The sequence below is a fragment of the Rhincodon typus genome, chromosome 25 (assembly GCF_021869965.1).
Source record: "Rhincodon typus isolate 14 chromosome 25, sRhiTyp1.1, whole genome shotgun sequence".
NCBI lineage: Eukaryota > Metazoa > Chordata > Chondrichthyes > Orectolobiformes > Rhincodontidae > Rhincodon > Rhincodon typus.
The window spans coordinates 19,646,819-19,671,258 of NC_063356.1; the positions used below are offsets into that span (position 1 = coordinate 19,646,819).

Sequence of the window (24,440 nt, forward strand, 5' to 3'; positions counted from 1 at the left end):
TGATGCTGCTTGGCCTGCTGTGTGTATCCAGCTCTACACCTTGTTATCTAAGGCTGTTATCAATCTGGCCTCTTATTTTCTAGGTGACCCTGAAGACCAAAAGTCAGATCCTATGTTTTTGAGTGATACCGTCAGATTTTAATATTGTGACAGCTTATGAATACAAGACCATTGAATCCCTCTGTATGTCAGAAATGAGGGGCAATGTCGAACCTGAGACACAAAGTGATAAATTATATCGGAGAGGCTGAAAGAATTTGAGTATTTCTTCTTAACAGAATTATTTTTATTTAATCCTCTTAGAAATCTCAACAAATTTGTTTTGCAGTTCATTATAACCCTGGAATGACGATAATATGAGGATAAGGAGGTTTTAGATCTTCTGTGCTTTTTTCCAATCTTCGGACATAGGCATCATGGGCAAGGCCTGCATTTATAGCCCCTCCTCAATTGTTCATGAACAGATGATGTGAACTGCCTACGGTCTCTAGGGCCATTTTAGAGGGTAGCTAAGCTGCTAATGGCCAGCAAAAAATTAACAATAATGGATAAAAGCAAATTACTACAGGTGCTGGAGATTTGAAATATAAAGAAAGTTATGTTTCTCTCTTCACAGATGCTGCCAGACCTGCTGAATTTCTCCAACATTTTCCATTTTATACAGGAATGAATGTTAGCCATCAGGAAAACCTGGGAGTACAAACCAGGGAATGAAAAGTAGACATGCACTCAAATGCCACCTTAATGTCTCTCAGAAAGATCTCAATAGTACTTCAGACAATAAATCACTATGAAGTGTACTAACTCTTGTTATAAGTAGACACAATAAAATAGTAGCTATTGTTATTGGACTGGTCATTAGAGGCATGATCTGGATACATGAATTGAAATCCCATTAGTAGGGGAATTAAATGCAATGAATTAAATTAATCTGGAATTAAAAGCTACTCAGTAGTGATGAGCATGAAACTACCCAATCATCGTGAAAAGAAATCTGCCTCCCTTACTTGGTCTGCCTACATGGAACTCCAGACCCACTACAATTTAGATAATTCCCAAGTAATTTCAGACGCAGCCCAATAAGTCAATTTGCTGTCTTCAAGAAGGCAGCTCACTACCTTCTCAAGAACAATGGAGAATGCATAGTAAATGCTGGCCTTTCCAGTGATGCCACAGCTATTAATGAATAAGAAAGCAGCACTCCACATGTCCTGGAGATAGTAGGAACTGCAGATGCTGGAGAATCTGAGATAACAAGGTGTAGAGCTGGATGAACACAGCAGGCCAAGTGGCATCAGAGGAGCAGGAAAGCTGATGTTTCGGGCCTAGACCCTTCCTCAGAAATGCCTGCATTTCTGATGAAGCGTCTAGGCCTGAAACGTCAGCTTTCCTGCTCCTCTGATGCCACTTGGCCTGCTGTGTTCATCCAGCTCTACACCTTGTTATCTTTTACTCCACATGTTCTTCCCACATCATTAATACGTAGTTTGATTCCTTGAATGCACATTACTCTTCTTGCACTTTCCAACTGCTGTAGTTGAGGAAACTGTTGGTTATTGTTATGGGCTCTTTGAACAGGTTACACACAGGGTATCAGCTATATCCTGTTGAACAGAACCCTGTCTTTAACACACACCTAGAAATTATTGCTTTAGTAATGCACTTCCTCCTGCTTGCCATTGCATAAACAGATTGACATTTTATGAAGGGATGGGATGCATTGCGAAACTTTGAGAGAAAATTGAAATACTGCTTGCCACCTGTCTTCAGACTCAAATAAACTGCGCCTCTGCGTCTGGATATCTCTACACTCAGGTTATGGAACCAAATTGAGTAAATGCAGTTAAGATACAGATCACTTATGATTTAATTAAGTGGTGAAACAGGTTCGAGGGTCTGAATGGTCTACTCCTGCACCTATGTTCAAATATCATAAACTGTAACAGCTGCTCTCCACTGTGGCAAACTTTCAAAGATTTAGCAACAAATTTAGCTGCATCCAAAGAGAATATAGTTCCTGTCATGGTTGAAGTATTTACATGTTTGCAGATCTGTAGCCATGTTCAATAATCAGCAGTGATGTTATTCACAAGAGCATCAATCTTGCTTTAGTTTCTATTGTCATAGATTCAGAAACAAAATGTTTGACTTCACTGCATGACTGCGTCGCACTGCACTTCACTCACTGGGCTACCATCAGTTCTGAGGAAGGGTCATTGAACCCGAAACATTAACTCTGATTTCTCTCCACAGTTGCTACCAGACCTGCTGAATTTTTCCAGCAATTTTTGTTTTCATTTCTGATTTCCAGCATCCGCAATTCTTTTAGTTTTGACTTCACTGCAGTTGCGCTGTGGTTTTAATTTTATATAAACTGTCAACGAAGACTACCAAGCAAACATCCTAAAAGTGGGCACTGTTAGTTCTCCGTGGTAAGTCCATTACACTCTTCCAGGGATTTAAGTTGACATTGCCAAGGTCAACATTTCTTGTTCTTCTCCAATTGTCCTCAAAATGATTGGCTGGCTGGGCAGTTTCAGAGGCCAGTTAAAAATCAGCCACTCTGCAGTAGGGCTGGAGTCACACGTAGGCCAGACCAAGTAAGGATGGCAGATTTTCTTCCCTAAAGAGTGTTAATGAACCAGATGGATTTTTAAAGCAGGCACTGACAGTTACATGAACAAAAACAAAAGTTGCTGGAGAAGCTCAGCAGACCTCGCAGCATCGGTGAAGAAAAAAATCAGACTTAATGTTTCGGGTCCGGTGACCCTTGCTCAGCTCTCGGATCTTTTCTTCACAGATGCTGCCAGACCTGCTGAGCTGTTCCAGCAACTTCTGTTTTCTTCCTGATTCACAACATCTGCAGTTCTTTCGGTTTTTACTGACAGTTTCATAGCTCCCAGTCTAGTTTACAATTCCTGGTTTTATTAATTGATGATAAATTTCACCAGCCCCATGGTAGGATTTAAACTAGTGTCTTTAGAGCATTAATCTTGGCCCCTAGATTGCTGGACCAGTGACATTTCCGCAATGGCAACATCTCTCCATGATCATTGGGCCATTGATGACATGGACAATATGGCAATTATACTGAATTTTGATTCGTCACCTGTGCAGAGTTGGAGGAACTTGGTCAGGACAGTAATACTGCAATGGCCTCCTGGAATGAGGAAGCCACATACATCTACCAAAGTGTCCATGCTGCAGGTCACTTTTTGATAACCCTTGCTGGAAGGTGTGAATGTGAAGGTGCCAGCTGTAGTTAAATTTGTTGATGATGCACCACATGGTTGAATATCCTGTCAACATGCCCAATGGGCGACCTGATGGGAGACATACTAAAGGCCCGATATTGACTAAAGTGATCATGTGAAAGGGGAGGCAAGGACAAAATCAAAGTAAAATCTAAGAAACAAATGATTGAGGACCTCATTTGAAGAGAGCCAAAATAAGAACTGTTTAATGGAAACATGGGAATTGAATTCTCACACCGTGCAAGGAGGGGTCCTCCAGTAAGGTTGAGCACTATAAAGGAAGGTTTATTTGACAAAGATGTACAAAGCTTCATATTTTAACTTCCACACAATCTAGTCTGGGTACAAAGAAGAGAATTAAAAAACAGTGCACTCAGTAGACTGTAAAATATAATAAAAAGGTAGAAATAAGAATTTAACATAAGTCTGGATTGACGGGGCTTGTACTGACCAGAAGTCAGAAGAATCAGGAGGGTCTCATAGAAATATATAAAATCCTGATGGGACTGGACAGGCTGGATGTGGGAAGAATGTTCCCAAAGTTGGGCAAGTCCAGAATTAGAGGGTCACAGTCTAAGAATAAGGTATAAGCCATTCAGGACTGAGATGGGGAAGAATTTCTTCACTCAGAGAGTTGTGAACCTGTGGAACTCTCTCCCACAGAAAACTGTTGGGGCCAGTTCATTAGATTTATTCAAGCGAGATCTAGATGTGGCCCTTGCAGCTAAAAGGGTCAAGGGGAATGGAGTGAAAGTGACAGTGGGATACTGAGTTTGCATGATCAGTTATGATCATATTGAACGGTAGTGCAGGATCAAAGGGCCGAATGGCCTACTCCTGCACCTGCTTTCTATGTTTCTTTGTCTTCAACTTTTAAGCCTTTAAATCCGGGGGCTGCTGGTTATTGAATTAAGGCTAAGAGGCTATGTTTAGATTAGCACAGTGCAGCCCTGAATTGCAGAGAGGCCACTCCTGACACTGAGCTTTGCTCAGAAATCAAAGCTGACTGAATTTGCCAGATTCTCTGATGCAGAGGCAATGCTAAAACATACTGAGTCCAAATGATCCCTACGTTAAATAGACACAAATTAACATGACAATACAGGACTCTAAAGCAAATGGTCATTATGATAAAGTAAATAATGATGGTAGATGATTCAAAAGTAATTTTCCAAAGGGAAATTGCATAAATACTTGTAAGGGAGAGAATTACAGGGCTATAGGGAGAGAGTGGGGAACTGGGTCTAATAAGATTGTTCTTTCAAAGAGCCAGCAGTGACCGTTTGGTCTGCTCCCTTTACTAAGTACATTGCAATAACCTCACTTAAAATAAGAAGCAAGCATAAAATTCTAATACGCCCTTTTCACCATGCCTCACATCATTAGCTCTAAAACTCTGCTTTTAAACGATAAGCTGTTCCAACTCTCTGAACTCATTCATTCAAATACAAACCAGATAGAAATGACAAACTCGCATGACAACTGCTGAGTAATTGCAATGAAACATGTTCACTGTTTGCAATTGATCATATCTTGATACAGCCTCCTCCACATATAACTGATACCTTCATGCAAACACAACTTGCATATTATACGCAGTAGATTGTGAAAATGTTTGAAAGGAGCTGCTGGATCTACCTGACTATAGGCCGGACCAGACATTTAAATTAGAAGGGAAATAACTACTAACAAGAAGGAGCAATCTGAAAAGTTTATCTCCTGTCTATTTTATTATAAGCTGTATTTTACTCTATTAACATCAAACCTCCCCTCAACCCTCACTCCCTCTGCTCTACTAAGATCCAGCACTGATTCAGTTACCCTGCTCCCACACGCTAATGTTTTCTTTCAAATTTTGACAAGTCTTTTTGTGCTCTCAGATATCACCAAACCTTCTCTCAATTTCACTCAGCCTGTGTTTCCAGCCTTCCCTCTTGCTCCTGCTCAGTGCCTACTAGATTCGTCTCCTCCTTTTATTGCATGATGATGTGATGTAAAATTACTTTTCTTGTTGACTTATCTTTATTTCATTGAACCAAACTTTGAGGTTGTAAATTTGTTACTTCATCGCTCAGCTGCTCAAGGTTCGCTTTTCCTTCCAGTTAAAATAGTTATTCCCTCATTAGATGAACTTTAGACTTGTTGTTTAAGCTACTGTACACTTCATCAAATTGTTCAACGCCAAACTGAGAAGGCTGAATATATTTCATATAAGATCATTAAGATACCATAAGGCACAGCTTACTGCAGGTCAGTTCACATTGACTTGGAAGAGATGCAATGGCATGAAGTTACTTTATGGACAATAGCAGATATTCTCTTTGTCTTTATCATTAATGTACAACAATGCAGTGTGTCACACTAATACAGAGCAAGTGAACATTGTTCCATTGTAATGTTGCTTGTACTAGAAAAATCTGCCATGAAACAATATCATATAATTTGGACCAAACTCTTCTAGGGCATCAAAGCACATTGATCAGTCAGTAATGCCACACAATTGAATAATCTGCATCGTATAGCTCTAGACAACTTCATTTCAATAATTATACCATATGGTAACAGATTAATCTAATTAGTCTGGTTACAACTGCTTTCTATCACGCCATCTAGAATAGTCTGTTGCACTGTAACATATTACATTGAAATCCTGAGTATCAAGAGGATTCATTCAGTGACATTTATGAAACATCTTTAATAATATAAGGAATTAGTGAATAATAAATAACTATCCATATTTTAGATTAATTTTGAAAAAGTTAAAATGATGAGTTTGATCAGATTAGCTGTTGAACCTAAACGTTGAAGTTATTTCTGGAATCATTTACCTGCTGCAATGTTTAGTAGCTTACAGGCTGTTTCTATCTCCTTAAGAACTTCGCCAACCACCATCGTCTGAACCTGTTCTAGTGACCTTTCTTCAAAGTGGACACTGTTCTGATAGTCCAGCTCTGTGGGTACACACAGCTCCTGACTGTCCACTATGGGGCATTGTTCTGGCTCTTTGTGCGGCTCGGTCTTCATGATGTGGTCAGTCTCTGGCCGCTCCACCAGCCCTTTAGATAGCCATGCATAGTCTTCCGTTAACAACATGTCGAAATAGGACAAATAGACAGGCAGTGTCCGTTCAGGTGTTGAGGGGTTACTGGATGGTTCTACCATGGTCCACTCAAGATCCTTTGGGTGACCAGGTTTCTCCAGGTTGGTGAGTATTGCATCCTCAAAGGCAGTTCGGTTCTGCTGCAGCATGGTCAGTCGACAACCAGCACTGCCCATCACCTCAAGTAAACTCTTCAGATCTATAGCAAAACAAGATGAGACAAATGTTTAATTGTATAATAACTTCATCCATAGACTGATGACTATTGACTGCTTCACAGCAATACTGTTCATTGAACCCTTTGGGAAGCTGTAAGCTAGAAACGGGGATTATGGGGTCAGTTGGTCACTTAAATATCCCAGTAAGTCCTCAATGAGCTTTAATGAACATTTTACTTATGGGTCAGTTTGTATTAATGGGTGATCACGTTAAGAGGGGCTGTTCGTCCAAATACAGGATTCAAACTGCAGTTTCTTTCTTGTGAAAAGAAAAGCTGCTCTTTAAACAGACAACATCTGACTTTCTTTTCATGACTTTAATTAAAAGGGCCCATCTCTTTCTAGTAACAACATCTTTGCCATTTACCAAGTGAACAGGATTTAATTGTGGTTGGCAGCGAAAAAAAACAAGAATTAGACATTAAAATTTACTCATTCTTAAACTTATTATATCCTATTTTAAAAAATTGTTTTTAGATGATATATGTACATAATTAGACTACAGTCCCTCCATTAGGACCTGCAATAGTAACCAATGTGAATGTAACCTTATGTCTTTAGTACCGTGGACAAGCCTGAGAAATAGGTGTAAACTATGATGCAGTGTGAATGTGCAACTGCAGTTTGGCAACTTGACAGAAAACACAGCTCGACTTAAAAAGGAATTTTTGTGTAAAACTTGAATAACAGAATATTAAGATCATAATATTCACAAGTTACACCACCAAGAGTCTTGCATTGTTAGAAAAGTTAAGACTGGTCTCTCACCCACAGCTGATGGAAGAGAGAAAGCACAACCACTTGTTCTGCTGTTTAAACATTGCAGCTTCTGCAGAGCCAATGCCAAATCCTCCATTGTAGCACCACTTTCAACCATTTATCCCACTTCTCTGGGGTTCCACCAAAGGCACAGGGCAAGATTTAGAGAACTCTTCAGGGTTTTGCAAGATTTTTCTTCAGTCTTACATCTTTTCCCCTCCTAATGATGGTGACTTCTGCTGTGGAATCACCTAACTGGCTTTCCTTAAAGTGCAAACACCAATAGAGAACATGTGAGCTATTTAACTGTGGCAGGCATCACAGCCAAAATTGATCCCATCAAACACAGATCACTGTGTGACAGAAGTACTGACTGTGTTTCAAACCCACTCTCAATTCCCTACCTTAATGTTAAGGCTATTTATCATCCAACTGAGTATCTAACCAGAGATTTTCTGGTCTGTATTGTTTACTGCTACATGGATTGATGGCTTCACCTGTGGCAAGGTTATCCAAGGAGCTTTTTGTGACTTCTGTTTTGCTTTAAGCCTCTTCCTTGCCTTTCTTCCACACCATCTGACTTTAAGATAGCAAGCTTTTAGAAACTTGGACCTTGCAGCTTCACTGAAATGGCTATCAATGCCAGTCCATTATTAGCTAGTGCACAGGTCATTCAGTGATCCTTTCATAATAATCTAGAACAATCTGTTACACGTACTGCAGAGTATCATATTGATCTACCACAGTCTGTCAAGCAGCATTGCATAACATTTTACTGGACCCATCAAGAGACTATGCAGTGAATCAAAGTTGTTAAAAATGATATAAATAATTGAAGGGGTTATTGAATATTTAACAGGCATGAGATTAAACAGATTTGAGCCCATTGGCATAAGAAAACATGATGGCAAAAGTTAAGCTCACCGAAAGGCCTCTGTTGCACCTGGCAACCCAGAGTTAGACCTGGCTTCTTAGGTTTTCAATTTTGTTCACACTCATTTCCTTGATGAGTGGTTTGTGCAAGATCTGGGTGAATTATTGGATAAACTAGTGGAACTTTGTCATGAAGCTATACTAGGGATATAATGAGGTAGCACAGTAAGGTTAAAAAAAAGAGAAACTGTTTCCACTTGAGAGTCAGTAGCAGAGGACACAGACATAAAAGTTAGCAAAAGAACAAAAGACTAGATGTTATGATACTGCTTGGCCTGCTGTGTTCATCCAGCTCTGCACCTGTTGTCTCGGATTCTCCAGCATCTGCAGTTCCTACTATCAAAGACTAGTTGTAGAGTTTTATTGTAATGCAACACATTTAAATTATCTGGAATTGACCTTTGGGAGTGGGACTTACAGAATGGCTATTTACAAACTCTTTACAGGGATTATGGGCTGAATGGTCTTCTGTGCTGTATAATTCTTTTACTGACTATTACAGACATTAAATCCTGGAAGCAGGCCCCAACTGTTTTGTCTTAACCAAGAGTACATCAAGGACCCAAAAAGAAGGAAAAATTTATGAGGAAATGGAATCCCAAAAGGTTTTGAATTTGATTGCTCATTATTTTGCTTTCTTTAGTTAATGACTCTGTTCCAGAAAGTTATTTTAGTTGCAAACCAAAGTTGAAATCAAGTGGAACAGTTACATGGGTCTGAGTGCTTGTATTTGTTTTACTGATTCAATTTGACCCCAGCTTCTAAACTCTCGTTTTCTTTGGTTCACTTAATGTCTTGTTGATGGATAATTTAGCTGTGGATACTGGAAGGTTAAATTCCCAACATTTAGAATTTAAACAAAACATAAGGGACAAAGAGAGCACAAGTAAGGAAGTTATGCAATTATGGCCATTATAATCAGAGATATCAGACTTGCAATCTACGAATCCATCATCATAAGCTTGAACAGCAATAGGAATATTGCAACTTTCAATCCTATTTGGAAAATTTTGTTGGAATTAAGTTTTTTCATAATATTCCCTTTCACATTTAATAAATATTTTTAGCTATACAGTAAGTTTTTTGACCTATCTGGTCTTCAAACATCAGGTAGGCCACAACTTCTCTTCATACATAGTTGATTCCAATTGGATTGTGTGTCACCATCAAAGCCATACAAGACAGCCACAGGGACTATGTACTCCATATACTTCTCTCTTTACTCAGATAGACCCAAAATTTGAAAAGGAATGAATGATTTTATTAGCACATATATTTTACAATGAGGAAATCTGTAAAATACAGTGAAAAGTTTTTCCTCTGTCGCTGATCCTCAGGCACCATCTTGGGCCTACCTCACCTACATCGCCTCTAGATGTAGCAGCTGCTGATTCTGATGCCAGGTCCCATGCCCGTCCCAGGGACTCACTCGCTACCACCACGGAGTCCACACTGGGCCCACTCAATGTCAGTTGATATGTCTTGGCCATTAATATACAAAAGCCATGCAAATGACGCAGAAATTAATATTCACACTGCTACTGATATCCCATAATGATGATTGCCACAATATAGGGACTGGAAATAGGAAGGAGTATTATCTCAAAAATTATCACAAATATCAACATGGGCTTAGGAGAAATAGTATCCCACATGGATTGTGGAAAACCCCATAGCTTGGTGTGCCCAGACTTTGAAAGTCATTTGATTGGATTCCACATAGTTTAAGAGTAAGCTTCAGTATCAATTTGTTGAAGGTGCTGTGCACCCCTCAAAGATGTTTCTTGTGACACAATAGCTAAAACTGAATGTCACTATCCAAGTAGTAACTGACCAAGAATAATCTTGTATTGGATAGAAATTGGCAAAAAGGTTGTAAAGAATAGGCATAGTTTTGTGTGTAATGATGCATTGGTAGGAGTACTGAGAGGTATGCAGCAGGCTTTAGTATCAGGACCACTGCTGCCTTAAATCACACCAGTGATTTAGATTTTAAAACTGAAGGGAATTGAAGTGGTGAATGACATTACCATTAAAAACCGAAAGAACTGCGAATGCTATAAATCAGGAACAAAAACAGAAGTTGCTGGAAAAGGTCAGCAGGTCTGGCAGCATTGGTGAAGAAAAAATCAGAGATAACGTTTCAGGTCCCGGTGACCCTTGACCCGGAACGTTAACAATGATATTACCATTGTCCTCCAAGCCAAGAGGACAGTGAAATTGGAAAATGAAAGTTAGAAATTACAAATTAGACTATGAGATAGAATAGTTAAGAGCAGGAATAGGCCATTTAAACCCTTGGGCCTGATCTGTCATTCAGTTAAATTATGGCTGATCTCTATTCCAACTTGACTTTTCCATTTATGCTCCATATCCTTCAATGACATAATGAAGAAAAGTCTATTGATCTCAGGCTGAAAAACATCTTTTATCCACAGCCTTTTCAGAGAAAGTGCTTCAGATTTCTTCTATTCTTTAAGTGTAAAAATGCTTCCTGATTTCACTCCTAAATGGCTTCACTCTAGTTTTAAGAAATGTTGCCATCTTTTTGATTTTCTTAACAGAGGAAATAGTTTCTCCCTATATGTATACGTAGTCATTATTTTATCATTTTAAATGCCATGATCGGATAACTCCTCAACCTTTTAATTGAGGGAATTAAAACCAATTTTAACCAAGCCTCGTTACAGAACCATCTAATTTTAACCTTTACCATTTTGGCAAAGCTGTACTTCACCCTCTTCAAATTCAATAGATCCTCTATTTCTGGTCTTACGGTCTTCCAATGTGTTGTCCAAAACTGATTGCAATATTGCAGATAGGGTCTGAGCAAGGCACTGTATAACCGAAAATAACTTTGATTGCTTTGCATTTCAGCCTTTGGAAATAAGGCTGTGATTACTTGAGCCTAATTGATTGCTTTTTGTACCTTTACATTAATGTTTGATGGTCTGTGTACTTGGGTGAAGTGTAACGCGGTGTAAAGCATGGCAGACAAGAAGATACATGGTCCACACATGTCATCCATGATAGCTTCAAAACAACTGAGAATAAAGTTGAAGAAAACCAGACAATCAATGCATCCAAATGTGACAGAACAGCAATTCCCAAATGGAAACTATATAGGCAAAACTATAGAACACAATCTGAGGAAGCTGTGATCAAGCAGTAAGATGCTCTGATGTGATTAAACCTTATGAAGTGTGTCCACTATGATTGCTAAGATACAAGAGAGCTTGTCACACATGGCAGGCAGTGCAGAGAATAACCACAATGCTGCTCCCAAATGTCAAAGCAATGAGTGATGAAATCTGATTAGATGGTCTCTTCAGCATTGAAAGGAGTGCCTAGGAGTTGCCGTGCATGGAAGGTATAAGTGCATGGAAAAGTCAATCTGCGTAATTACTTTAATTTGTAAAAATGGTATAAAATTAAGATTGAAATCAGGACATTGTTTGGCAAATTCTGGAAGGATTATCTATTATCTTGTAATCTGGTTATATAACACGGTCAGATACTCCTCAGCCAGATATACCACAGCCAGATATGGTCAGAAGTCATACGACACCAGGTTATAGTCCAACACGTTTATATGAAATCACAAGCTTTTGGAGCGCTTCACCTGACAAAGGAGCAGCGCTCCAAAAGCATGTGATTTCAAATAAACTTGTTGGACTATTACCTGGTGTCATGTGACTTCTTACCTTGTCCACCCCAGTCCAACACTAGCACATCCACATCATGACATAGACAGATACCATCACCAGATAAACCTCAGTAGATACATCTCAGGTATATACACCTCAGCCAAATACTCCACAGTCAGACATAGCACATCCAATTACATCTCAGCTAGATCCACAACAACCAGACACCCCACACCACGACCAGATGTACTGCAGTTAGACATAGCATAGCCTGAAAAACCTCACGAAATACCATAGCTAGATGCACAGTCAGATACCCCACAGCTAGAAATACCACACCCAAATAGCCATCACCAGATACTCCACAGCCAGACATACGACAGCCGAATTTACCACAACCACAGACAACAACCAGGTACATCACAGTTAGATATATCACAACCACATATGCTGCAGTTAGATATATCATAACCAGAAACACCACAAGATACACCATAGCCAGATACAAACATGGAGATACTGTATAGTCAGATTTATCACAACCTCTGTTACAGACACTGATACAAGGCAAGCTCGATAAACTGTAGCCTCTGAAACATCATTGTCTCTGTATACCACACACAGATATACAGCTGCAATTTACCACAGCCTCCATTAAACCATGGCCTGTAATGTCTAACCATTATTAAAACCTCCTAATGAATATGTAAACATTATAAAAACTATCCCAATGCCCAAAGGAGAGTGGTTACTAACTGCCCATGTTAACACAGAAATCACTCCCTTAATTATTGCTTAATTAGAACTGCTCCCATCCTCCTGGCTCTGAAACGATTATAGTGAAAATCTACACTTAAAAGGAAAGGTAATATTTATACAAGAATTGCAAGGGTGGATGTTTTCCTGGAACTAATGTCCAGCTGTTGCCTGATGCCCTTTGGAAACAGATTAAAAACTATGTCAATTATATTTTCTCAATAAAAGCCAGCAGAAACTTGGCACCTCTTTAAAGATTATGGATATTACTGAGGATCACAGTGACTGAACGTAGTACATCTGAGACTGTAATAATGCTATTGAAAGGTGGTCTGTCGCTCTGAGTTTGATCTTGATGTGTTGCATCTAAAAGGCCATAGTTTCTGCTGCATTTAGCGACTGCATGTTACTGTGGGGATTTTATTTTCCATTATTTGCCCAGGATTGGATTAAGTGATTAGAGGACTGACCCCTGCAGTTCACTCCTTTAAATCCTGTAACAGCTTGATGACTGTCCATTAGTGCAGGAAACACTGCAAACAACTTCTATTGGTCCAACAGCAACCCACAGAAACCAAGATTGTTGTTTACATAAGGACAAATAATAATCAATGTCAATTAAAACTTGCTCTCCAGTGTCAATTTGTATTTAATAACACTCCAGTAAAGCATCTCAGGAGGTTTTAACTGACATTATATGAATGTAAATTGCTGTTACTCTGTTATGGCATGAGATATTACCTGAGAAACAATCAGATGGAGGTTTGATATTTCACTCAATACATTTCAACTTAGAAGAGCTTGGGTTAAGGTGTGTCCATTTCACAGGGGTGCACAGAAGAGGCTTGCATTCTTTTCTGCTGATGAGAATGTAAGATGCAAAAAAAAACACAGCATGTTTTAATTTGCAGTGCAAGGATTGTTTCTGAAATGAATTATATCATTGTGCTGCCATGGAAAAGATCAACCAAAGATCACACAGCCTGGTTAAATCTTGTCTCCTTTACTGCTGAAGAATTATGTCACGGCATCTTACCTAGACCAGTGGCATCTAAGCAGTGAATTCTGAACATCTGAAGGCTAATCTCTAAATTGTAAAAGCCAAAAGCAGCATTTTTTCAAGAAACAGAATTTTACCTTCCTTGAATATTAAAGGTATTCTCTATTTTTACACAGGCAGTGATAAAGGAACATCTTCCTTGTTTTGTAAACTTCTCCCGTGTTTGGTGAAGAAGCCAAGTTGGGAGAGTCAAATGATGATTTCATCACAATGATTTCTCATGTTATTGACGCAATAGTCGTTTTGTCACTTTTTTAACTTTATAAAACAGACAAAATATAAACTTGGAAATCAGGTGAGAGGAATGGTTAGGGGTTTCGGTAGTGGGGCAAGGTCAGATTGCACTAATATCAAAAATGTCATTGTGGACAGTATCAACATGAAGTCTGATAAGATGAGGTGGATAAAAAATATCATAAGTAAAGTACATAGACACCCTTGCACAAAGGCTACATGACAAAAGAACTTTATCTGTGGCATGAAATGCAGCTACTCCTAGCTCAGAACTCAATAATTGACGATATAGTCATCAGGTCATGAAATTTCATTCAAAAATTAATGAAAGTGAAATTCCCAGAACAGCATTAAGTACCCTAGAAAAATCACAGAATTCCACACAACACATCAGTTTCTTTCAGTTGCTCGAATTCAGAGGCCTCATTTCTAAGCATGTAGAGCATTGAGCACAATATCCAAATCATGAGGCAAAACTCTATGAGTTTTGGTACATTTGGTGCAAGTTGGTACATTGAATCACCATGAATCAATGCACCTAATTATAAGTTGATGTAATCAGAGTGCAATTCTCAAAACATTGATGAAGAGCCTAAAAAACCCCACATAACAAAAACAGACTTTGAATCATTGTATACTGTAAATTCAATACCATGTAATTTAGTTAAGGGGACGGAGTTCATTCTTTTTCCTAAACCATAAGGCAGGAAGTTCATCAGTTGTCTCCCAGATTTGACTTCAATGAACATCCTTGTTGCTTTTATCATCAATCAGTAGTCACTAAGTCTTTTATCCTGGTCAAACACACGGTGACACCAACTTGGAAAAGGAAATCCAAATTTGGGAAGAACTGTATCATAGATGCCTGGAGATAATCATTTTCAGACTGATGCATATTCAAATGAAGACGATGAACATAATTTTCTACATTGCCTTCAAAAAGTAAAGTGCTTTGGGAGGTCCCGGAGTCGTAAATAGTGCTATGCAAATGCAATTCTTTATTTTATTATGTTGTGTCAGTGTACAGAATGACTTGGTTGGCAATGTTAGTTCACATAACATATACCACATAGAATCTTTTTGAATCAGATATCTGGAAGTTTATTAACAGCTAACAGTAACACACTAATATGACTTACAGATGTAGTGTCTGCTATATTCCTTCTTAGATTACTATTATATTGCATACATAGTTCACTGGCTGACTTAAAGGCTTATTAGCAGGCTGGTTGATGGCTTCCTTAACTGGTGACTGAATGCAAAGAGAGTAAGATGGAGATCTCTTTTACTATGGTCTCACTTTATTATGCCAAGAAGCTACTTTAAAGGTATAATGTCATTCTGACATCTGTGCATTAATACAACAATCCCCTGTTTCTTTTAGAAGAATAGGAAACCTATTTTGACACATATATATAAGGATGCACATCAGTACATTATGTTTCTATATTAGGATAATGGTTTGGCACATGTACAATATGATTAGATGTAGTTCTTATATAATTATCTCAACCTAACTGTGTAGTTTCACTCTGTGATGTGTTGATGTGGATATAAATGTCACATGCTTAATGGATATCTGGTTATTGTCTTGTGTTATATTTTCAACATCAGAATGCTCATCTTGTAGGTCACAGGTCATGTACTGGTCATCTGTTTCATTGTTTGTGATAATGTTGTGTGACCTGGACAGCATACAACATTATAATTTCTTTCTGTTGATCCACGTTCTCATAGGAAAATCTCAGATGATGCTTTGCTGTGGTTCAAGTTAGGATATTTGTTTGCATGCTCATAATCTTGTACAATCTTCTTTCTTCTTTCTAACAATGTATCATGTTCATGCAGTTGGGTGTCATCTGTGTTCCAAATGTGACAGCCACTGGTGATGTTAATCCAGTGCTGTGAGAAGTAGCATGTAGATTTATCACGGCTACTGGGGCCACTCATTGATAGTTTTTGAATCAACCTGCTCAGAAATCTTATTACTCACATCTAGAGCAGGCTTCAATAATACAGTTCTTTCCAAGTATGGCTTTCCTTTTCCAAGTCGGTGTCACCATGTGTTTAACCAGGATAAAAGATTTAATTACTACTGCATGACGATAGAGGCAACAAGAATGTTCATTGAATTCAAATCTGGGAGACAACTGATGAACTTCCTACTTTTTGAATAGCACACTCAATGAGACCAATACATTAATGAGCAGAGGAGATAATGTGTTGATAAGTTACTCCCACACATGTCTTGGAAGGGTCAACTAGCATACTGCAAACTGTTGCACAGCATACTGGGTACTTAAAGAAGGTGACAATGTCATAGTAATACCACTGGGCTAGCAATCTAGAAACCTAGATTAATACTCTGGGTTCAAATCCTACCATGGCAGATGGTGAAACTTGAATTCAATGAAAATCTGTATTTAAAAGTTGGCTTAATGACGACCATGCAACCACTGTCAATTGTTGTAAAGATGCATTTGATTCACTAATATCCTTTAGAGAAGGAATTCTATAGTCCTTACTTGGTCTGGGCTACATGTGACTCCAGACCTACAATAATGTGGTCGAGTCTCAAATGTCCTGTGGGCAATTAAAGGTGAACAATAAATTATGGCCTTGCCTGGGATGCTCACAAACCATGAGCAAATAAAAAAAAATCTGTTGAGGAACACCAAACATGCTAGATATGATAGTTGCACTAGTATTATCTTTGATTTGTCTCACAAAAGGAAATTTGGTGAAATAATCAGCCACCAGAATGCAGTTGTCTCCTTGGTCATGAAATAGCAGCCATGGTTTTGCACCATTGGCTCAGAAGGAGTTTTGGAAGAAATGAGACGTTATCTCAATTATTAGAGTTGATGAAGTTGACATGTTTCATTGATTTGACCAGTTGGTCAATGTCCTCATTGATGCTGGGTCAATAGATAGATTTGTATGCTACTTTCTTGTTTTGTTCTGTAGCCATGTGGCCTATGTTATTATGTGTATATGGCTAAGCATATCTCAATGTAGAGCTTGTGTAATAATTATACATCTGCCTTTGAAAATCACTTTCCTAGAAAGTTCAAACTTGTCTTTGAAAGCCCAGTAACAACATGCTTGTTCAGGGAGGGACCTCTTGGCTGTGTCAGGGCGACCCGCTGATCATTTTCAAATCAACCTGCTCAGAAATCTTATTACACACTTCTAGAGCAGGTGGGACTTGAATCTAGGCCTCCTGGCTCAAAGGAAGGGATATTATTACTGCACTACAAGAACCCAGTCAGGCCACACACTGAACATTTTCTAATCAACCTGTTCAGACAGATTGTTACAAACCTCTGGAGCAGGTGGAATTTGAACCCAGGCCTTCTGCCTCAGAGGTGGGGATTTTAACATTGCATCACAAGAGCCCAGCCAGGCTACCCGCTGATGATAACCTTCTTGAGCAATTGCAGCATGACAGTATCATTTGTAATTTTCTGGATTGGCTCTATTGGGTATGACTAAAATGAATGAAATTGATGTGTGGAGACCATCATTGAACCTGGATTCAACATTACCCACTAGTAAGTCCAGAGCAATATCTTTCTTAACAGGTTTTGGGAGTCTGCGAAAAGAATTGGGAGTAGACATGTGTGAGCCTAGTTTGTTTCATACTTCAAAATTGAACCCTTGGTTTTTCACAATTAGGCGTTGTGTTGGTGGAGGTGCTCATGTGAGATGCTTTTCATAGATCCTTTCCAACCTCTGTAGTTTGTAGGAACAATAAAATTCTTGCTGAATAGGTACGTGTCGACTCTTTATATTCTGAAAACTAGAGCAAGTTGTTTCCCTTTCTATATCTGAATACTTTACCTTAGCTGTCATGAGGACTTAGAAACAAATGCAATAGACTTGTCATTCTGCAACTGAAATGCTCTGAGGCCTTTCAGGGTGCATCTATTTCTAACGTGATAGGTTTGAAAGGACATTAATTTTGAATGGACTTGATGCTGTGGTCTGGAATCTCTGGTGTTGCAATTGACATCTTGGTCATCTTGTGGGTTATGATTGGAAGGAGATTAGTTCAAGCTGGTGGACCAGTGATAGAAGGTCCCATTGCCTCAATGGTGCAAAAGCTTTCAAGTGTCCATCCTGAGGAGCTGTTGTGAATTTAAGATAGATAACCCTAATGCGTGGGATGTTAGACCCGGTGTAAGTAGTTAACTTATCATGTATGGGCTGCATCTCTTTGTGTCAGTTTCCTGAGTACATCTCATGTAAGATGCTTAAAGGGACAATATTTGAACTTGCACTAGTGTGAATCTTGGCATACAGCGCATATTGTCCATTCCATTTGGGGAATATCACTTGGATGGAGATAAAAGCTTCAACTTTTCTGACAGTATCCATGCATTAGTTCAAATTGACCACATGTACTGGAGTCTGCAGGATGTAACATTTCAGTTACTTCTTGGCCTTCATTGATGTGCTTATATATCATGGATGGGAGTTTGGAAACATCTTTGGCATTGTTCATTGGTTGGCCCTTCAGCACATTCTGATGCAGAGAATTACATTGTACTTTGAGACTCTCATCTCTTGGACTTCTTGCATATTCTGGCCTCTTGTGGAACATGTCTTGAACATCTCAAGAAGATTTGGATATTTTGTTGACCCTACTGACAGTTGCAAATGTTGTTGGGAGCCAAGCACCTACAATGTTTGCTGTCCAGTTACAACTTGCATCAAACTTTCATCCTTCTTCCAGAAATCTGTGAATGGTATAATCTTAGGTTTGTCCAGAAATGCCTTTCAGAAAATTTGGATAGGTGTAGAGGTAATGACAGCTCCATCATCTTTTCGGCTGGGTTAGCTTTGGTGAAATCACATTCTTTGCGTTGAAAACTAGCAATGAATTGGTCACTATTTCCACCTGTTTTTTGGTAGCATGACATGTACTTACACCTGTGAATTCTGAAGTTGATGTGAACCTTGAGCTGATCTTTGAGAACTTGGAAAATCTTGTATGGATTTGGGTAGTCAACACTGAAAATACTGAAGGATCTTATTCTCCTTAATGCTTCATTCCCCAAAGGAATAAAGAAAATTGACAGCCTGTCTTACTTTATCAGTTATCTGTTGATCTATGAAGTGAGATACATTTTTTCTTTGAATAACTGAAATTTGGACAGAGTGTCACGGAAATGCCAATCCATGTTCTTAGGTTTACTTTCTATCCTCACCATGCTTGTTTAAAAGTTTCAAGTATGAATCTTTGTTTCAGTGTACTGGCAGTCCCTGGATTAAGAACAAGTTCTGTTCCTGAGTACATTTGGAAGTCAATAAGTTCTCAAGTCAGAACACAATACAGCACAATGTAAAATGGCTGTTTGTAATTACGATCGAATATTCACATGTCAAATTCTTAAAATAAATAATAATAAGGAACCTTTTTCATTAGTATGAGCATTCATAAGTAGGATGTTCGTAAATCGGGAACCGCCTTTACTGTTTATCTGCTTATTAGCTTACTTGTCTTCTCTTTTTTTCCTGTTTGTAGCTTTACAGGTTATTGTTTTAAAAGTAATAGGCTAGTGTCTGTAGGTGACATTCACACCAAAAAGACAGTTGTTACATCATGTGCCTCTTTTTCTTTATTTTTGCACGATTTGCAAGAATCAAGATGACAGAATCAACAGATGGTTGAAAACAGGTTGGTCTTTTTAATGTTGAAAACGTTTTTTTTCTCCACTGTTCTTCCCTGCCACCTCACCCACCACAATCTTTTTAGTGAGAGAGAGAGAGAGTACTCAGAAATGTTTCTTCCTTCGATACAGTTGTTGCCTTAGTCACTAATGATAAACTTCAACTCTCATTCAGACAGGTCAGGTGATAGAATAGAATCGAATAGAATAACCTTTATTGTTACCGATACTCAGAGTGAAAAGTTTATACACAACTGCTATCACCTCTTTAGCCATCAGTACCAATTTGCTGGCACCACCTTCTAGAGGCTGATTTGTGCCACCACCTTCTCGTATCTATATGTTATCATTGCTGTCACAATTACTGTCATTATGATGTGCCTGAGGTTTTTTTTATATGTTGGGTCACAAAACATACATTACAAGGAGGTCAGGTTCTTAATGAGTTTGACCTCTGGAAGCTTATTAATGACAAACCTTGTGCACAGATATGATTCTGTGAAGAGGTGGTTGTATTTGGATGAGAGGAAGCTAATATGATACATAAACATTGATACAGACTCGTTTGGCATGTTCCTGCAATGTAAATTACTTATCATTCATATAATTCAGCTTCAGGCACACATCACCCAACCCATTAGTGCTCATCCTTTTAATGTTCCTAAATTATTTCTTCTGGAATAACCCTAATGATCCAAACTATGATCAAAATAAACAGGCCTGTTGTCCCTGATAAGGCACACAGTTATGAAACACTCTGAATGCCTTCACTTATTGAGAGTGTATTTCTGTGTGTCAATGTTTTTGTGTATGTATGTGTTTTGTGTATGTTTTTTTGTGCATGTGTGTTGTGTTTTAATACTTGAACAACTGAGTATTTGGAGCAAGGGTCGACTGTTTGCTTAAATATTGCACATTAGCTGTAGCAGCCATAACTGCACTGGTAGCAGTCTCCCCTCTGAAATAGAAGGTCATGGGTTCAAATTCAATCCAGGTTGACTCTCCATTGGAGTGCTGTCTTTCCAATGGGTCATTCAACCAAAGTCCCATATATTAAGGATCCCATGATACAGATTTAAAGATGAGCAAGGCAGTTCTCCCCAGTGTCTTGACCAAGACTTATCCCTCAACTTAGATCACCAATGAAAAGCAGATGATCTGACCATTCTTATTTGGGCAAGTAACATTTTGGATGTCATATGTGCTATAAGAGTGACTGCACTTCAGAAATACGCTTAACAAGCTGTAAAGAGCCTTGGGTCTGTTGAACATGTAAAATGTGTCATACAAATACAAGCCCTTTATTTCTTCAGTAAGCTTACAGCAGAGATAAAGTGATACCATGCACTGTCAGAAAGTTAAATCTCCTTTCAGTTCCCCAGGCCAGTTAAGTGTGTCTGAAGTCCACAGGTGCAGGAACCCATGAATAACAGCATGTCCAAGCCAGACAAAAAGAGTGAACATTTGTGGTCACTTTGCCCTGGATATTTTTACATTTAGTCCAAGAAGAATAAAGCTGCTGAAGCATTAAACAGATTTACGTTGTAATTCATTATGTATTACACCTCACTGCAGAAGGCTATGCAAAGACCAAAATTCCCACATAATTCAATAGCTGTCACTGCCAGATGGAATCTTTTTATTTCCTGCCAGCTCAGTAACGACGTAGGAGGAAGGTACAATGAACCTAGTACACAGGTAGTTTGTGCCGATAAATTGTATTGCATAATGATTTAATAAAAGCCTTTTTAATGTTACCATGTACTATATGAATATTTACAGTTAAAGAAAATATCCCCTTAAAAGAATGCATCTGTTACATAAATATCTTGAGTCTGAGTTGGCAGATGACTAGCAATTTTACTTGTCATCAGTTAAATTGCCATAGGAATGTGTCTTTTTGAATGGAAAATTATGTCTGTGTTTCTTAAGGAAATTAAAATTGGAAGTGTTAGATTTCTTCTCTCATTATGTTGAAAATGGTTGCCAGATGTTTCTAGGCCCTATTACCACAACCAGTTGTGTACTGCACTCAACTGATGCAATATAATAACCTTGCAGGTCTCTTTTTGAGGAAAGTATTGTCTCTCCAGATGGTATAGTGGGTAAAGCCAGTGCCTATTTTGGCTTTCAGCCATCTGGGCTAGGAGGACCTTCAATTGAATCAGGAGTCTGTATTGATGTCTGCAACCTGTCAGGGGAGCAGTTACTCATAGAATCACAGAATCCCAACAGTGTGGAAACAGGCCTTTTGGCCTGACAAGTCCACACCAAACCTTGGAGCATCCCACCCAGACCCATCCCCCTATAACCCACCTAATCTACACCTCCCTGAACACTACAGGCAATTTAGCATGGCCACTCCACCTAACCTGCACATCTTTGGACTGTGGGAGGAAACTGGAGCACCTGGAGGAAACCCATGCAGACATGGGGAGAATGTGCAAACTCCATACAGACAGTTGCCCAAGGCTGGAATTGAACCTGGGTCCCTGGTGCTGTGAGGCAGCAGTGCTAACCACTGTGCCACCATGCTGCCTCCCCCCACCCCCCACCCAAGTAACTAACTTCAGTGTTCCTTCACCAGAGCAGAGAGAAAAGTAACCATCAGAACTTCAGCTCTGAATCACTATCCAGCGCTTTCTATTGAAAATTGCATGTGTGCATGTCAACTAGGACAAGTGTGAGTTCAGACATGACGATCATCATTGATTAGCCTGTTGATATTCACTGCCTGAGCTTCTACAGGAAAAAAATTCACTTGGGCAAGATGCAATTGTCTAGTGGAGCCCTCAGAAACATACTCTACTATGAGAATGCTTTCAGTACAAGAGGGGGGAAGATTTGAATTTATATTTTGGACTTCCATATAGGATCTTTTCAAAATGTCCACTAATGGTTTAAGAATCCTTAGAAGTATAAAGTAGTCCTGGGAACACAATCACACAAAGCATGCAGTTCTTGCATACTTGTTTAATCCTCTATTTTTAATTTTGAGTTGTGGTATCTACAGGACACTGCTATGTCATGCAATAGTTTCCATTATCTTTTAAATTTTGGCCTGGGGCTTTTTTAACTCCTCTAGGACCCTGGCCTCCTGACAACTAACTCTGATTCTGAATTTAAAAGGTCTGTCTTGGAACATAATTTACTTCCATGCAACATAATTGCTACTTGGGTTGTGTGTTGTGCAATCTGGGCGTGGAGTCACATGGAGCACAGTTAGGCAAGAAATGTGACAGCTTGTCTCTAAAGGAGAATGCACATTGAATTGAATCAATTGAAATCACTTGCATTGTAAGTTCAAGATCAAAACATTCCGACAATCAGAGACTATGATTAATTTTTCAAATGTTAGCAAAGAATTGGCTGTCCTACTGGCTGTCTGCTGTTCATGAAATTTAACTTGCATTTTGATGTATAACAATGGCCTTATGGGAATCCCTGCTATTGGATTTTTATTTAGTGAATTTGAATCATCCATAAGTCAACAGATGGCAGTTTTGTATTAGTGCTTGAAAGTTAAGTGTTTGGAGATAAATTTATGACCTGGAAGTTTGTGGTTAATGACAAGAGGAGTCAGTCATGACCAACATTGTACTCTGGATGAACAGCTGAATCTAGTTCCTAACTAAAAAACAGAATTCCCTAACTCTTTAGCCTAGAAGCCAAAATAAAAATGGATTCTAAGCCTTCAGCATTTCTAGGTGCTGGGCTTTCTGGTAATCTGCCAAGAGTAACATTGCTTAGAAATAATATTTCCAGCAATTTAACAGACTGAAACATGAAAGCATGAAACAGGTTCAGTAGGATATGAGGAGTTGGCTTCAAAGCAGCTTGGGACTAAGGTCATTGGATCATAACTACAATGCAAAAGACAATTGAATGAGTCTATATAAAGTCGATTGGTGCCACTGCTTAACAAAGCTTTAAAATGCATGTGCAATTCAAAGAATAATTCATATCTATCAAAGATTAATATATAACTGCATTACTTCACTTTGCAATATTTTATTCTTTATGTAGAAGAATACTGAATGAGAAACAAGGTCAAATATTGTAATGGAAGGCTGGTAATAAAAGTAGCTGCTGGCTACTAAATGAATATTGGTGTAAACAGATCCATTGGCATTTTTGTACAGTGGTGATAATTAGATCCTATTTCACCAGGTTACCACATTCACCATTATATGGAGCAGGGAAATCAGAAAGCACAAGGTGTCCTCTTCCTCAGCAGCATCATTCATTTCTGTATTTCAACACTATGCATGGCTCACTGAGGTTTGAGAAATGGCTTGGGAATGTTTTGAATTTTCTGTGGTCCTCATTACAATCCAAGGTTAAATAGAAAGATTTCCTACGTGATACAATACATGAGTTTAGGGTTTTGTTACACAGAAAATTTATTCACACACCCACCCCCAGCATCCCATTTGAAAAGCCAGAATGTAGCGGTCCTGTAGGTTTGCAACAACAACTTATACTTTATAAAGCACTTTTGATGTAGTAAAAGTTCCGAAGTGCTTGCAGGATTGTATCAAAATCATACCACAAAAAGAGATATTAGAATGGGATGTAAGGAGAAACTTAAAGGAGAGAATCAGAATTAGAAACAATCTCTGCAGGTAGGGAATTCCAGAGCTTAGGGCCCAAGCAACTAATGCACAGACACTAATGGTAAAGTGATTAATATTAGAAACACACATAAAGGCAGAATTGGAAAAGAACAGATGTCTTTCAAGAGTTAAGTGTCTGGAGGAGGTCATAGATATATAGAGAGTGAAGCTTTGGAGGGATTAAAATC

At 38.7% G+C, this 24,440-nt stretch overlaps 1 protein-coding gene across 2 annotated transcripts in view; it reads right to left on the minus strand.

Moving 5' to 3' along the window:
* Positions 1–24,440, minus strand: part of LOC109915098 (SAM pointed domain-containing Ets transcription factor) — a 72,724-nt gene that overhangs the window by 29,280 nt on the left and 19,004 nt on the right. For both annotated transcript variants that reach the window (XM_020514699.2, XM_048612125.1), the window contains exon 2: positions 6,083–6,553. In XM_020514699.2, the coding sequence (XP_020370288.1) occupies positions 6,083–6,530 (448 nt within the window). In that variant the 5' untranslated portion in view covers positions 6,531–6,553. The remainder of the gene's footprint in view (positions 1–6,082; positions 6,554–24,440) is intronic.